The sequence below is a fragment of the Oratosquilla oratoria genome, chromosome 4 (genome assembly GCF_046742065.1).
Source record: "Oratosquilla oratoria isolate Oo_2021 chromosome 4, ASM4674206v1, whole genome shotgun sequence".
Classification (NCBI taxonomy): domain Eukaryota; kingdom Metazoa; phylum Arthropoda; class Malacostraca; order Stomatopoda; family Squillidae; genus Oratosquilla; species Oratosquilla oratoria.
In genome coordinates, this window is record NC_134780.1 from 75,784,869 (window position 1) to 75,802,368 (window position 17,500).

Sequence of the window (17,500 nt, forward strand, 5' to 3'; positions counted from 1 at the left end):
ACACTTGTATACATGCATACTTATATAAATACGTGCATAAATACATACATACATACATACATACATACATACATACATACATACGTGCATACATACATACATACTGTACATACATACGTGCATAAATATTGCATACAGACACACATACATATATAACCATATGTTTACAATTTCCTTATTCCTATTATAATTTCTTTCAACGACACATCCATTCACTCACAAGAAAACAAAAAAAAAAAAAAACAAGAAGCAAATTGACGTCATCCACTTGAAGCGTGCTTGAACATCATAAATAGTCAAAAGCTCCCGAACGACAGAATCAATTTTGGATCGTCCTTGCGTACATTTTACTACAGGAAAGCATTTGGTTTCGACTCTTGTTATTTCATGCGTGGACGAACCATCACCAAGAGGAATACGTGAATGATAAAAGCAGCTTTACTGAAAGTGAAATAGTTTCCATCCTATTGGAGCCCGGGTTAAAAAAAATGTCTCAGAGAGAAATATGTAGAGATGAATGAATGTGGCGATCTGCAAACGAATGTCTTTTCTCTTTGCATACATATATATTTTTTCGTCCCGAAGTGTATATGTAATGTGTACACATCTAATGCAAGCAGTAATTATTTTTCTAGCCAAAGATTATTCTTCTGTTTTAGCTACAAATGTATACGCAACGCGTGTACACGTATGTTGTCATTTTATTGACCAAGAGGTATACCTACAGTAATACCCAGCGTGTGGTGCAAATCTTTTATTCAGAAATAAATATTTCGCATGAATACCTATGTTGTATTTCTTTTTAAGTTTCAAAAACCGCGCGTTTCATCAGTCATATGAAAATTCTTTAAAATAAAATATCTTCCCCTGACCCCGTGCGGACATATTGATACAAATATACTTGCATGCAATTGGACACGCCCAGAAATGCATGATCATGCACGGTCATGCATTCAGTACACTATCATGCACTCACACAGACATACACACCTTCGATACTGACCCTTAATATATCAGAATTATGCAAATGTGTCCGTTGTTGGTGTATTAATACAATCACATTTGCAAAATTAGTTCTAATTATTAATTAGCTATTGTATATAGAAACACAATGAATAATCAACAACGAAATATATTCGCATCATTCCACAATAACCCATGTTAATTCCTAGCTGTGTTTTGTTCAATTGTGCTAACATAATTGTAGTATACAAGAAAGGAGACACATTCTTGGGGTTATGTCTCTTATTTCCCAGCTGTTATATCTTGAATTCTTTAATTCATGCGTTGTTTATAATTGACAACGTCATCCTCTCTATTCCAGGAATTTACACACTTGTATGGAAAGCTGTGTTTTGTCATATTCTTCAGACATGTGTTTCACCTTGTTCTCGCGACCTTATGATGCTCTCTTGTCTCAAGTGGAGATTTTTTTTTTTTTTTTTTTTGTCAATTCTGTCTATCTTCCTTGGTGATCTGAACACCGCAATCAAGTTTTTCTTTTATTCTTTAACGGTGGAAAGGCCGTTCTAGATTCCCTTTATACGACTTACCAGGGATTACAAAAAAAAAAAATCAAAGCCCATAGGATAGGAGGAAAGGTGTTAGAATGGATTAGAGCCTGGATTAGTGACAGAAAACAGCGGGTCACCATAAATGGTGTAAAATACAAATGGGCGAGTGTTTCTAGTGGAGTTCCCCAGGGTTCGGTCTTGGTCCCTTATTGTCCATTATGTACATAAACGACTTGGACAATGGGATTAATAATGATGTTAGTAAGTTTGTGGGCGACATTAAGATACAAAGCCTAATTAGATCAGGAGACGACGCCGAAATTCTGCAGGATGATCATAACAAATTGTTCACGTGGTTGGTGAAATGGCAAATGGACTTCAATATCTCAAAATACAGCGTGTTAAACGTAGGGCTACACAACCCCGAAAACAGATATAGGTTAGATAACACGGTTTTAGAGAAAAATGAGTGTGAGAGAGACTTGAGAGTTCTAGTGAGCCCTGACCTAAAATCCAGGAAACAGTGCATTACCGTCAGGAATAAATCTAACAGAGCATTAGGTTTCATTACTAAAACGGTTACGAATAGATGTGCAGAGGTAATTATCAAACTCTATCTAGCGTTAGACCCATCCTTGACTATACGGTACAATTTTGGTCTCCGTCTTATAGAATGGATATCAATTCGCTAGAATCAATACAGAGAAGAATTACCAAAATGATAAATGGGCTCAGAAATTTACCTTACGAAGAGAGGCTTGGACACTTTAACTTACACTCTCTGGAAAGACGTAGAGTGCGGGGTGATCTAATAGAGGTGTTCAAGTGGATTAAAGGCCTTGACAAGGGTGACGCAAACAAGGTCATCATATCAAGAAAACAAGCAGGACTCGCAGTAATGGATTTAAGTTTGACAAATTTAGATTTGAAAAGGAAATAGGATGAATTTATATACTAATAGGGAGATCAACGAATGGAATAGACTTAGTAATCATGTAGTGAGCGCTGAAACTATCGGTTGTTTTAAGAAACTGTTAGACAACTTTATGGATGGGGATGACAGGTGGTAATAGATATGAAACTGCCTAGTTTAGGCCTTATGGTCTCTTGCAGTCTCCATAATTTTTTATTCTTATGTTCTTACCTGTAATGATAGGAATCGTTATGATGGATAACCCTCGTAATATCTTGATCCTGAATCTATATGTTTTACTTTGTGCAGGGAACATACCATTGCTGCATACTTCAATCTGGGTCGGATTAGTTTTTTTTTTTTTTTTTTTTTCTATCATTATCACTTCATCCCCAACAATCTAATTGTCCTTTCGCCTTTGCTTTCTTCTTGCTTCACATTGAATAACTCAATGATAGTCATTATAAGCTATTTTTCGTTTTCAACACTGCATTTTTGGCATGAAGATTAATTATTCACTCCTTGATCCAGGCATATTTCTTATCAAAATATTTTCTCAGCGCTCCACGTCATTCATTCTTCTAAGGATATTTGCGTCCTCTACAAACGTAGTACCGTAGATTGTCGTACTTTCTATTATATGAACATTGCATGAGCCGATACTTATTCTCGAGGGAGTCTGTTAGCTACTGATCTCCATTACCTTTTTTTCCAGCGTTTAAAAGCTGTCGCAAATGATCCTCCTCTGTAGCTACCGGGTGGGTTTAGGAGGTTTAGGCAGGAAATAGGAGAGGATTGATTTACTAATAGAGCAAACGCTCTCGATTCTGAGCTTACTTTGTCCAAATGCATGAAACAAATTGTCATAAAAAATACAATACAAAGTAAAATGCGCAAATCTACTGCATTTACAATGTGATGTATATATAATCCATAAAGTAATTCAGTTGAGGATAAAACTTATACTTTTGCTAAAGTCAATGTTACAATCCGTTAAACTGGATGTCGTTTGAGTTGTCAGGAACTAGCATTTCCTTTTTGATATTTCTATCAATTTTCATAAACCTGTCTCTTCTTTTCATGATACAACATATCTACCTACTTTGCAACGTTTTGAAATAGCGTGTCAATTCAGTGCAAGTTGATAGTGTAAAACAAATCAAAGAAATTAGGTTGCCACAAATGTAAACAGTTATTATACGAGTCGTCTAAGTTTTATGTTTCTTTTGTAAATTGATAGTAATACTACGCTAAACTAAGGAAAAAATAAAACTCAGATCAGATTACGTACAATTGGAGTTGTCAGGCATTAAAATTAAAGAAAATTATTTTTATATTCTTTATAACCTAAGGCATTGTGTATTTTTTAGGGAATATAATGCTGCAATACGACCTGATTGACAAGTAAAGAAAAAAGAAAAAACTCAGGTGATCACTTGCACGGCTGTAGTGGTTAAACACTAAATATTTGTTTTGTAAATCCTTGTCATAGGTATATATATATATTATATATATATATGTATATATATATATATATGTATGTATATGTATATATATAATTATATATATATATATATATATATATATATATAAACGACTTAGACGATGGGTTAAATAGTGATGTTAGTAAGTTTGCGGACGACACTAAAATAGGACGCCTAATTAGGTCAGGAGAAGACGCCCAGATTCTGCAGGATGATCTTAATAAACTGTTAACATGGTCGGTGAAATGGCAAATGAACTTCAATATCTCTAAGTGTAGCGTGTTAAACGTAGGGCTACACAACCCCGAAAATAGATACAACTTAGATGACACGTTTTTAGAAAAATCTGAGTGCGAGAGGGACTTGGGAGTTCTGGTGAGTCCGGACCTTAAAACCAGGAAGCAGTGCATTAGCGCCAGAAATAAAGCAAACAGATCATTAGGCTTCATTGCTAGGACGGTAACAAATAGAAGTGCAGAGGTAATTATTAAGCTCTATCTAGCGATAGTTAGACCCATCCTTGACTATGCGGTACAGTTTTGGTCTCCGTCCTACAGAATGGACATAAATTCACTAGAATCGGTACAGAGAAGAATGACCAAAATGATACAAGGACTCGGAAATTTGCCTTACGAAGAGAGGCTTAGGCACCTAAACTTACACTCTCTGGAAAGACGCAGAGTGCGGGGTGATCTAATAGAAGTGTTCAAGTGGATCAAAGGCTATAACAAGGGTGATGCAAACAAGGTCATCATAATAAAACAACAGGGCAGGACTCGCAGTAATGGGTATAAACTGGACAAATTTAGATTTAAGAAGGAAATAGGCAAGAATTGGTTTACAAATAGGGTGGTCGATGAATGGAATAAACTTAGTAACCACGTAGTAAGCGCTGAAACTATCAGTTGTTTTAAAAAAACGATTAGACAACTTTATGGATGGGGACGACAGGTGGTGATGGATACGGAGCTGCCTAGTGTAGGCCTTATGGTCTTTTGCAGTCTCCTTTATTTCTTATGTTCTTATATGTTCTTATATATATATATATATATATATATATATATATATATATATATATATATATCATCAAGGTTTCGTACCAGCTTCACCACTCTCTACGCGTTGAGCTCGGGTCTCTGTTGTGATATATGTATATATATATATATATATATATATATATATATATATATATATATATAACAGATAGTTTCCGACAGTCGCCTCGGTGCTCGAACCGAGGCCTTGCCAGGCAAATGCTTTACCGACTGAGTTCACGGAGCTTCAAAAGTCTCCAACTTGGAGTTGATCTGATTCCCAAAGAATCTAGATAGACAGCTAACTGCCGTCCTCACCTAACTTTCACAGAGACTCGAGCTCAACCGTACACAGTGGTGAAGTTGTTATGAAACCTTAATGGGCTTTCGTCGTTGTAAATACCTGAAATGAATCGCCAGTGACGGCAATTATTACAACGATGAAAGCTCATCAAAGTCCCGTACCAGCTTCACCACTGTCTACGTGTTGAGCTCGGGTCTCTGTGAAAATTAGGTAAGGACGGCAGTTGGCAGTCTAATTCGGGAGTTAGATCAACTCCAAGTTGGATATTTTTATGCTCCGTTATCTCAGTCGGTAAAGCATTGGTCTGGCTTCGGCTCGTGCACCTAGGAAACTGTCTGAAATAATTTGTAATGATATGCGCCGTCACTAGCCATGCAAAAAGAACAACTGGAGAAAATTAAACAGTAGACGGTAAGATCTTTCGTGTATGACATCTTCAAAGTGACTTACAGTATATATATATATAATATATATATATATATATATATATATACACATATATATATATATATGTATATATATATGATATATATATGTGATATATATATATATATATATATATATATATATATATATATTCCTTTATGAATTAGAAAACACACTTTTTTGTAGCTTTCAAAAGTACGATCTTTTATAATGCAGTCTGGTAGTGTTAAATAAACAAAAAAATTCTTTTGTAGCGCGAGTAGTAAGCAAATAGATGAAGATAAACATTTAGTAAAATCGCCGGTGTGAAAGTTTTGCAGTTCTGCATTTAATTTTTTCAACACGTTTCGACTCTGTGAAAAAAGAAAGTATCGTAACATCTTATTTTTTACGACTGTCCTCATGTACCTGTCCTTCAGGAACGAGACTTACACAAAAGTTATCTCTTGTGTATAGGCCAGAACATTCGCATGGAACACGTACAACAGATACCAGAAATATAAAAATCCATGTGAACAAGTTGCATAAACACGGCAAAGGAAACATGGATTGGAAGTGAAGCGTTTATTCCTGATGTTTCGACTATTGACTTTCTCAAAGGAATGAGCATACTGGATCGTGTAGAGTTTATATACCAGCTTTGGGGCTCAAGGGGGTATACGAGCGTAGAACGCTGTATTCTGATTGGCCCGCTGAGACAGCCAATCGTGAAGCGCTATGCCCGCTGAGGATTTAGCCCAAGTGAATCTGTAAGTCTTAATATTGATGTTGGGACGGGTAGTTAATAGACAAAACGTCAGGAATGAACGCTTCAGGTCTAGTCCATGTTTCCTTTGCCGTGTTTATACCAGAAATATGTTTTTGCCGGCATATGTCGTCCTAAATTACTACTTGCCAAATGTGCCCTCACTTTTGAGAGTAGCCAAGCACTACTTTTTGGCCATGTAATGATGACGGAGACTTATCGATCTTGATTGTACTGTATCATTTCTGTGGTAGATTGTATTGGCCCTTTGGTATCGTAGGGTACCATGGAGATGAATAGAATTATCTGGAGACAACTGGTTCAGAAGAGAAGGAGAGTATAAGTGTATTAACCTTTGTCACACAATGTCGCAATTGATAGATACCATTTTGGTTAAGGACAGGCGATTGTATACAGAGTTCCTGGATTTTCCGGACACATATCAGAGCGATACAAAAATGTCACTTATTTTTTTAGTATTCAGCGTATTCTGTATACATTTCTTTTTAAATGAATTTATATTTTGTAAGTAACAATCAATGTAACAGGAACGAGAAATATGATTGTGTTTGTAAGACACTCTTCCTCATTCCAGGTCTGTCGATGATCCAGTGCGATCCAGTGACCACCCCAGCGACAATGACGCCCCCGGATCCTCAAGTCCTGTCCACAGGACACGGGTCGAGCTTTGATCTCCCGATGGAGCCAAATGCCACGACCACATACCCAGTCGGTGACCACGAAAACTCGACGAGCCTCCACGATGCTTTCGAGCCATCTATGGCTCTCCATCTGGCCCATGAACCAACGAGAACAGGGGGCAGAAGCTACCGCGACGAGGTCTCCCAGAAGACTCGTGAGGCGCGGCAACCGGCGTCTCAACATCCGATGTCCTTTTCCTTCGGTCAAAAGAAGGGAGGAGGGCCTACGCCGTCCCCGATGTTCGACCCAAGTGACACACCTCACCAGAACCCTTTCTTCTCCACACAACCTCCTTTCCATTCCTCTTACGACACCTTGTACTCTCCACCAAACACCTATCCCTCCAGGGAATACTCCACCCTTCCCTCCTTCCTCACCAAGCCCAGAAGCTTCCATCTGGTCATGGAGCAAGCAGCTCTCGTTTTCGACAATTCTTCGGCAGAAGAAAACAACTCGAAGTCTCTTGGGGACGAGGGCTCCCAGCTGAGTTACACCACCGGGATTCCTACCGGAAGGTTCAGGGTATCCGCCACCGAACCCTACATTGACCCGGTCACGCCTCTACAGGTCACAGCTCAGGTCGGGTCAACGGCAAGACTCTCCTGCTTCGTCAATAACCTCGGGCAGCGGTCGGTAAGTGGACGAGCAAGTGCTATGCATGAGGTAGTTTAACGTATACTTACATGCACACGTGTACGCACGTACACACACACACACACACACACACATTACACGGCTCGGTGGCGGATTGGTAAAGCACTGGCCTCACAAGCCAGAGAACCGGGGTTCAATTCCCCGGCCGGGCGGAGATAAGTTAGGTTTGTCTCCTTTCACGTGTAACCCCTGTTCACCTAGCAGCGAGTAGGTACGGGACGTTAGTCAAGGAGTTGTGACCTTGCTGTCCCGGTGTGTGGTGTGTGAGTGGTCTCAGACCTACCCAGAGATCGGCTAATAAGGAGCTCTGAGCTCACTGCCGTATGATGTTGTCTGGCTGTCTCGACAGAGACTGCAGCAGATCCGAGGTGAATACACGCACGCACGACTCGTGGCGCAGTGGTAGCGCTCGCAACTGCTAACCCAGCGGTCCGAGGTTGAATACCACCCAGGGCTGAAATAATTTCAGTATCGCTGCGCTGCGGGTCGTTACTCCAATTCTCATGGCAGGGGAGTTGGGGGTGTATGTGCGTATATAGTCACAGCATTACCCATAGATCGGTCATATATGAGCTCTGAGCTCTCTTCCAGGAGGGAAATAGCTGTCGATCACAAGTCCAACACGTGATCCAAGACCATGGTGAATCACACACACACACACACACACACACACACACACACACACACACACACACACACACACACACTCACACACACACACACACACATCATTAGGTAAATACAAATACGTATGCACATTGTTTAATTGTGTAGTGGATAGCGTCTTGGTTTACTGACGATGCGATACCGAGGTCGGTGTCCAAACATAAGGTCACAAGGCACAAGCTCACAAGACATAAGCTCACAAGACCTTAATGAAGAAAAACTCCAACTTCTATTTTCTTCATTGAATTATGATATGGATACATCTTATTGCAAATGTACACATATTACATGTAGAAATATCACATTTTTATCACGAAATAGAATATCATACATTTATCATATATGCATTACCATACAGTACTAAGGAAATCCTCCAAAAACCTTATGTACTAAAGGTGGTATTCTTAAAAAAATCATTCCCTTCCATGGATTTATATAAGATTTATATAAGGAAAGATTTATATAAATAAAGAATTTTTTAAGAAGACCACCGTAAGATTCTTACAAGTACGGTGGTATTCTTAAAAAAAATCTTTCCTTTCCAAGGATTTATATAAGATTTATATGAGGAAAGATTTATATAAGGAAATAATATTTCTAAGAATACCACTGTAAGATTCTTACGGTGGTAGTCTTAGATAAAAATCCCTTCCAAGTATTTATTTAAGATTTATATGAGGAAATATTCACATAAGGAAAGAATTGTTTAAGAATACCACAGTAAGTTTTGGCATAAGTTTCTGATTCGATTCTGAATTTCTACATGACTGAGCTACTGTTTGAATGATTTTCAGCTTGGCGTCCTCATATACTGACCAAATTGTAATATTCATCACTTGTAAGAACTGCTCAAGGCATTTCACTCAGTGACATATGAGCTGCTCAAAATTTAGAATTGCTCTACTGACTAATACTACAGTTGCAAAATAAGGTGAGATTAACTCAAATTACTCATCGCCCGGTAATTTAGGAAGGTGTCCACAACTCTGGAGGGTTGCATTTACCTAGCTGTATTATACGGAAAGGGAGCTATGCTCGTAGTGACCCGTCTTTGTATCTATCAGCATCTAGTTTGTTCTTAAATTCTCGTAAGGTTTTTTCACATACTATTTTTTCGTCCAATTTGTTCCAGACATCAATCACTCTTGTGTGGAAAACTATTCTTTTTCATATCTCTTCTATAAATATCCTTTTTGAGTTTCTTTTCGTGTCCTCTTGTTTTTCTTCTGCCCCACCTTAATAAATCTTCTCTGTCAAGGACTTCCATACCTTTCATGATTCTGTAAATGGCCAGTAGATCTCCTCTTCTCTTCTTTGTTCCAGGGTTGTTAAATCCACTTTGGACAATCTTTGTTCGTATGTCAAATTTGAAAGTGTTAGTGCCATCTTTGTCGTTGCTCTTTGGATTCTTTCTAATTTCTTTACACATATTATATATATATATATATATATAAATATATATATATATATATATATATATATATATATATATATATATATATATATATATATATATATTTGTGTTGGGTGTCCATAGTGCCGCAGCGTAATGCAATCTTGGTCTTATCAGCGTGATTAATATTTTCTTTACCATTTCCTCAACCATGTAGTTAAAGGCCACCTTTATTGTTCTTAGTATAATGAAGGTTTCTCCGACTATTTTGTTTATATGCTTGTCTGGTGACATTCTTTGCTAATAATTACTCCTAGGTCCTTTTCCGAGCTAACTTTTTTACTTCTTTTGTACCAACCTTATGTTACCCTGATATTCTATTCTTGATTTTTCCAAACTCCATTATACTGCATTTCTTGATGTTGAAGTTCACTTTCCACTTTTGGCTCCATTCCCAGACTTTATCCAGATCTCTCTGAAGTGATTCACAGTCTTTCTCTGTACTTATTTTCTTTAGTAGTTTTGTGTCATCTGCAAAGAAGTTCATATAATATTCAACACCTTCATCCATGTCATTTATATATATATATGGCAAACATTATCGGAGCTAGTACAGAACCTTGTGGAACTCCACTTATCATTTCTTCCCAATTCGAGTTTTTGTCTCCAAGTACCACCCTCATTTTCTCCCGTTCAAGAAATCTTCCATCCATTTCATTAACTTTCCTTGTACACCACCTTTCATTTTAATATTTCTTAGTAGCTTTTTGTGTGGTATTTTATCAAATGCATTTTGTAAATTTAGAAAAGCACAATCAGCCCATCCGTCCCTTTCTTGTATTATGTCTATTAGCCTTAAATAAAAACAAATCAAGTGGTGGGACAGTCAAGTTGGTGTGTGTGTGTGTGTGTGTGTGTGTGTGTGTGTGTGTGTGTGTGTGTGTGTGTGTGTGTGTGTGTGTGTGTGTGTGTGTGTGTGTGTGTGTGTGTGTGTGCGTGTCTGTGCGTGTGCGAGCATACTCGTAGTCACCTATATATGCTATCACCTATATGAATTGTATTAGACACCCTGTCCCTGCTGGCCTCCATAGTATTCTATTGTTTTACATATCATCATTAACCAGAGAATTACGAGTACATAAACGTAGGTAAACTCCATTCCACGTTACACACTTATCGACTCTTTGTCGTGTGCCGTCCACGACACGACGTCGTGCTCTCAAGTAACCATGGATATCTATGGGCTCTTTCACACGTCACGACCTCGTTTGAAAGCGTCCACAGACACTTATGGTTATTTAGGAGCACGACGTCGTGCCGTGAACGGCACACGGCAGAAAATCGATACGTGTGAAACGAGCCTAAGGTGATATCAAAATGGAAATGGTGTTGCCACATGTGGTTCCAGAATTCTTAGAACAACACAAAGATATGGAACCATTCACCTCGATATCAGGAATAGCGTAAGAGAAGTTATATAATTCATTTTTTATAAATTACAAGCCGCGGGCTTCGCCCTCCCCGGCTTTGCCGGGGGCTTGGCTGCGCAAACAGCGGCCTTCGGCCGCAGCGCTCCGCGCTCTAATCCCACGATAGGGATCCCGTGCTGGGGATCCCGTGTTGGGGTTCCACCCCGAGTCTAAGGCTGAACCCAAGGGACATTTTTTCCTGGTCAGTTCAAGGGAACATGGCGACCACTGAGGACTTGCGACCACTGAGGACTTGCGACCACTAAGGACTTGCGACCACTGAGGACTTGCGACCACTGAAGCCTTGCGACCTTTGAGGACTTGCGACCACTGAGGACTTGCGACCTTTGAGGACTTGCGACCACTGAGGACTTGCGACCACTGAAGCCTTGCGACCTTTGAGGACTTGCGACCTTTGATGACTTGTTACCTTGGAGGACTTGTTACCTTGGAGGACTTGTTACCTTAACTTCTCCCGTATGCTTACAGGGGTGTGTCCGCAAATGGTAATGAGGCTACCCAAATTACGGAAAGTTTATTTTTAATTGTATTAATAAAATTTATTTTCTGTTGAATATCGGGCGGTTTTATTATGCTGATGGGGTATCAGGAACCTCGACCCTATGACGTCATTGTTGATTTCTCCTCAGCTGAATAAAATCGCATGACGACGGCTAGAATAAACATAATCGAATATTGACGCCACTTGATTAATCAATATTCTTTAACCCTGGCGTGCCTTTTGTTTTTTTGTTTTTAACTTAAAATCTCTATTTGACATTAAGAATAATTATACAAATCGAATATAAATGCCTGAGGGATCAACGAAATATTCATATTGGTTGACGAATTAAAAAAAAAGCTTAATCATATACAAACCCGTAATAAGAGATGCAAGACGATACGTGACCGAAAATGATGTATTAATTAAGATGATTCCATTTTGTGATTTGGTGCGGGTTCGAATTACATAACAGGCCAGGCTGTACCTGACATGTACATACGAGTTTGTACAATGCATTACTTATTTAACAAGAGAGGATGCTGCACGTCCTTCAGGATGCAAAAGAAGTGGCATCTATATTACAGATGATGAGAATCATATTAAGTTTACATGCATTGCATTAATTTATAAAGGAAAAGAGATTATGTTACAACAAAGGGGGGCTGGTTCATAAGACGTCTGAAGATGTACAAAGAGAGAATGGGAGATGATTCTAAGATAGTGTAATTATTCGCTGATGCCACTTAGAACTGACTATATGCCCGGGGAAGGGATGAGCGGGAAAGGGGCTGGAAGAGGATAAAAACAGTGAATATGTCTAGGAACCTTGGACAAGTAGATTATGGAAAATGCAATATATATATATATATATATATATATATATATATATATATATAATATATATATAATATAATATATATATATATAATATGTGTGTGTGTGTGTTTGTATATATGTATATATATATATATATATATATATATATATATATATATCTATTGATATATATCCGATAATTTTTATGACAGTCGCATGCAGGATTCGAACCCACTGCTATTGGCCATCCGTAAGACCACCTTCACAGAGCCTTAGCCGATAGCAGTGGGTTCGAATCCTGCATGCGACCGTCATAAAAACAATCGGATTGATGTCGCTGTTACTAGCGAATTTCTCTCATATATATATATATATATATATATATATATATATATATATATATATATATATGTATGTATGTATGTATGTATACACTATTTATGACGAGGAATCCAAGAAGAAATTTTGCAATATTATGGAAATATGATAAGAAAATATATAAAAGGGTAGAAGTTGAAGAACAAGATGCAAAGGTTTAGTTCCCGTCACCATACAAATAAAAGAATACAGAAACGTTATAAAAATGAAACAACTCAAGTAATCAAATTCGGATGATGACTAACCACACTTGAAGACGACACAGCAAAATTTCATTGTTGATCAAGAAAGGACGGTCAGACAGAAGTCTTCCAGCAAATGAACAGAGCGTTCAGAAGCTTTTGTTGAATAGAATGGGCACTCAGAACCAATATGTGTCATGGATAACAGTGAAAATATCAATGTCGAGATTTTATTCACTACATCTATTACTGGACAACGCGACAGATAAATGGTTGTGTATTTACAAGTCAAAAGCAAATTGTGCTATTAGAAATAGACGTTGAACGTTCCCATAGGACATGACACAGACAAAAATATAACGGCTACAGGTTTGTCTTATAAATGATTACCAAAAGATACAACAATGTTACCCAAAATAGATTCAATCCGTCAAAAAAAAAAAAAAATGCTAAAGCAAGTTAACTGATAACAGGAAAAGAAGAACAACAAAACCACTGGTAATTGGACCCTACGTCTCCCAAGCCAAGGATTATCTCTCTTTGGGAACAAAATCACTCTAGTGATCGACAAATGAAGTTCAGAAAGTCCAAACCAAGACTTAAGGATTTGTATTGGATGGGCGGGTCATCCACGGAGATGGGGAGTTTGAAGGTTGAGGGAGAGGAGGGGACGGGGGCAAGAGGGGAACGGGCTGTTGTTGTCGTTCTCTGAACTGTCTGTCCCAGCAGCCTCGTCTCCCTGGGGAACACAATGAGATGTGTGGAATTTTCCCACAAATCCCTTATAGAGTGTTTATATTGTGTTGTTACCGTTTGTAATTGTTCACGAGTACAATGCAGTCTTCCACAATATGTTTTATAGTAGGGTTGAAATGTTACATCTGCAGGCATTGTTTGTTTGATGCGCTGTACCTGTGTAACTTCGGTATTAGGTTTCTGAGCAATGGTAAGCCTATTCACCTGAAGCTTAAGAATCTATTTCAGTGCTGCCAGTTAGGGGTTTTGAATCTTGCATTCTTCATGACAATAGATCTTTGAATCGTTGTTAATCTCTGGAAAAAATTGCGTTTCAGAAATTGAGAAATGCAATTCAAAATAACCACATTGTTGTCATGTTCCGTTTATATTTCTTATAATGATTAGTTTATAGATTTTTCAAGGCTTCAGGTATTTTGGGTTTGCTGGAACAGAGTTCATTGTATTTATTTTCCATTCTAAGTCATTTATTTGGTGGAATAATAGTAATTATAGATAAACCTTAACGAATCAGCAATCTTGTTAACCGTGATATTGAATTCTTTTTGTTAGATTTAGGGGTTAGCTTGTTGATAATCATAGATGTAGATATAATAGTAATATTTATATATCAGGGTCAAACGCCAGATATATAACTATAATTATCATATCTGCATCTATAATTGTCAAAGGGGTGGAAAAGGTGGTGGAAGGAAATGAAATGAGTGGGAATAGGTACGTGCCTCTGATTTGGCTACCTCCCTTATAAATGGGAAAGAGGTCTTGGTATATGTATGTATATATATATATATATATATATATATATATATATATATATATATATATATATATATATATATATATATATATGAAATAATTCCGACTGCCGTCCCCGGATTCAAACCTGGGCTCGTGAATTCTCACTGCCGTCGTCTTACCGGGGACGTCAGTTTGAATTATTTGATCGACATCACTGTCACTGGTGATTCCATTCATATATATATATGTATATATATATATATATATATATATATATATATATATATATATATCCCTCATTATAGAATTTATTTAATAAAATTTACGTGTAGGAAGTTAGTTTGTTAGTATGGAGGAAGGGAAATGAAAAATATTGTTTTAGAACAAATGTTACTTTATATGTAAATCTTTCACATTATCCTAAGCTAAGGAAAGCCCAACATTGTCTATTACCGTAATCACATTGATGGAAATTATAATTAATTTACTTCTGTAGTCTTTTCCTTTAGTTTCGTCAAACAACAAGTTCCAGTAATATATCCATGAAATCAAAACAATTTAGGAAGACCAATAATGGCTATCTTTATGACTTGCTCAATTATCTGTCGTCTAAAAGTCGAAACAAAATTAAAATTAAACATTCCAAATACATCTCGAGGTAAATGATATAATTTTAAAATGAAACAACAAAGGAATTCATTCCATTTTTCGTTTATAAAGTCTGTTAATCAAAGCACTGACTTTCCTCGTTTACAAAAACAATCGCAAAGGTCTTTTAAACAGAATATTTTGAATCGTATTAATTCAATTTGATCTAAGTTCGTCTTTGATATCCGACTTTACTCAGTAAAAACAACTTTCAAATGTTTCCTTGCGTCTATCAAATTGGCAAGACCCAAATTAACAAGGGATATCTAATAATGTCAATACGCCATACTAAGGTACTGGCTACCTTAGTAAACTTAATAAAACCCCTACGGATCAGGGCCACACAGTATTATTTTGTGCTCGTATACAAATGTTGCTGCTGCATGCAATACTATCAAAAAATTATTGTCAATAAAAAAAAAAACGAAAAAAAATGAGTTGTGACGAAGATGGACTCCACCATGCAAACCTCTCCAGCATAACATCACAACATACTTCCCTGGACTCCAAATCTATTATTGCAACGACTCCAGCTATATTCCCAGGCCCTCGTGTATTCCAGTCCCTCCAATATTGCAAGTCTATATTGATCCATTTAGCAAACTCCTCTTGACATGGACCCGGTTCCAGCCACGGTTGAGGCACTATCAACGACAGAAGGAGACCCGCTCTATCTCAACGTCGTACTAAGAGACATTGCGAAATCATGACTTCGTCGAAAACCAATGACGTCATCAAATCTGTGACGTCAATGAGACAGACGTCATCAAAACTCTGACTTCATCAATATCGTGACGTCATTGATATTTCAAGAATGAATTGGGAAAATGGGACCGAGTTAAGTCTGTAGAGAATATTATTTTATGAAATACCAATATCGAAAACATGAATATATATATATATATAATATATATATATATATATATATATATATATATATATATATATATATATATATATATATGTATATTCATATATATATATGAAATATGTATATATACATATATATCTTATATATACAATATATATATATATATATATATAATATGTATATGTATATGCATATATATATACATATATATACATATATATATATACATATATGTATATATATATATATATATATGTGTGTGTGTGTGTGTGTGTGTGTGTGTGTGTGTGTGTGTGTGTGTGTGTGTGTGTGTGTGTGTGTGTGTGTGTGTGTGTGTGCGTGTGTGTATTTACCTAGTTGTATTTACCTAGTTGTATTTTGCGGGAAGGGGAGCTATGCTCGTGTTGTCCCGCCTTTGTATCTTGCAGTGTCTAGTTTGTTTTTAAACTCATGAATGGTTTTTGCGCATACTATTTCATTGTCCAGTTTGTTCCAAGTGTCCAAAACTCTATGAGGAAAACTGTTTTTCTTCAGTTCTCTTCTATAGCTATGTTTTTTTTATTTTCTTTCCATGTCCTCTTGTGTTTCTTTTGTCCCAGTTAAGTAAGTTCTCACTATCGAGTACCTCTGTGCCTTTCATGATTCTGTAGATGGTCAATAGGTCACCTCTCTCTCTTCTTTGCTCCAGTGTCGGTAACTCCAGTTTAGCCAATCTCTCTTCGTATGATAGGTTTTGCAAGTGCAGGTGCCATTTTTGTAGCTGCTCTTTGGATTCTTTCTATTTTCTTTATATTCTTTTTGGTACTGGGGGACCACAATGTCGCTGCATACTCTAATCTAGGCCTTATCAATGTAACCAATATTTTTTTCATCATGTCTTCGTCCAAGTATGTAAACGCCACTTTTATTGATCTTAGCAAGTTGTAAGTCTCCCCGACAATTTTGTTAATCTGTATATCATAGGACAAGTCGTTCGTGATAATTACTCCCAAATCTTTTTCGGATCCTACTTTCTTTACTTCTTTGGTTCCAATTGTATATTTTCCTGATATTCTGTTTTTGCTTTTTCCAAACTCCATTATGCTACACTTCTTAGTATTAAAGTCCACTTCCCATTTCTGACTCCAGTTCCATACCCTATTTAGGTCTTCTTGCAGTGCTTCACAGTCCTCATCAGTTTCTATTTTCCTTAGCAGTTTGGCGTCATCGGCAAAGAAGCTCATGTAGCAGTTCACGTCCTCATCCATGTCATTCATATAGATAGCAAACATTATTGGTGCCAGCACAGATCCTTGCGGTACT

The 17,500-nt window shown here is 37.3% G+C and overlaps 1 protein-coding gene across 1 annotated transcript in view; it reads left to right on the forward strand.

Moving 5' to 3' along the window:
• LOC143024353 (uncharacterized) overlaps positions 1 to 17,500 on the forward strand; it is a 303,367-nt gene that overhangs the window by 199,596 nt on the left and 86,271 nt on the right. Inside the window, exon 3 of the mRNA XM_076183147.1 lies at positions 7,016 to 7,755. Coding sequence (XP_076039262.1) covers positions 7,016 to 7,755 — 740 coding nt within the window. The remainder of the gene's footprint in view (positions 1 to 7,015; positions 7,756 to 17,500) is intronic.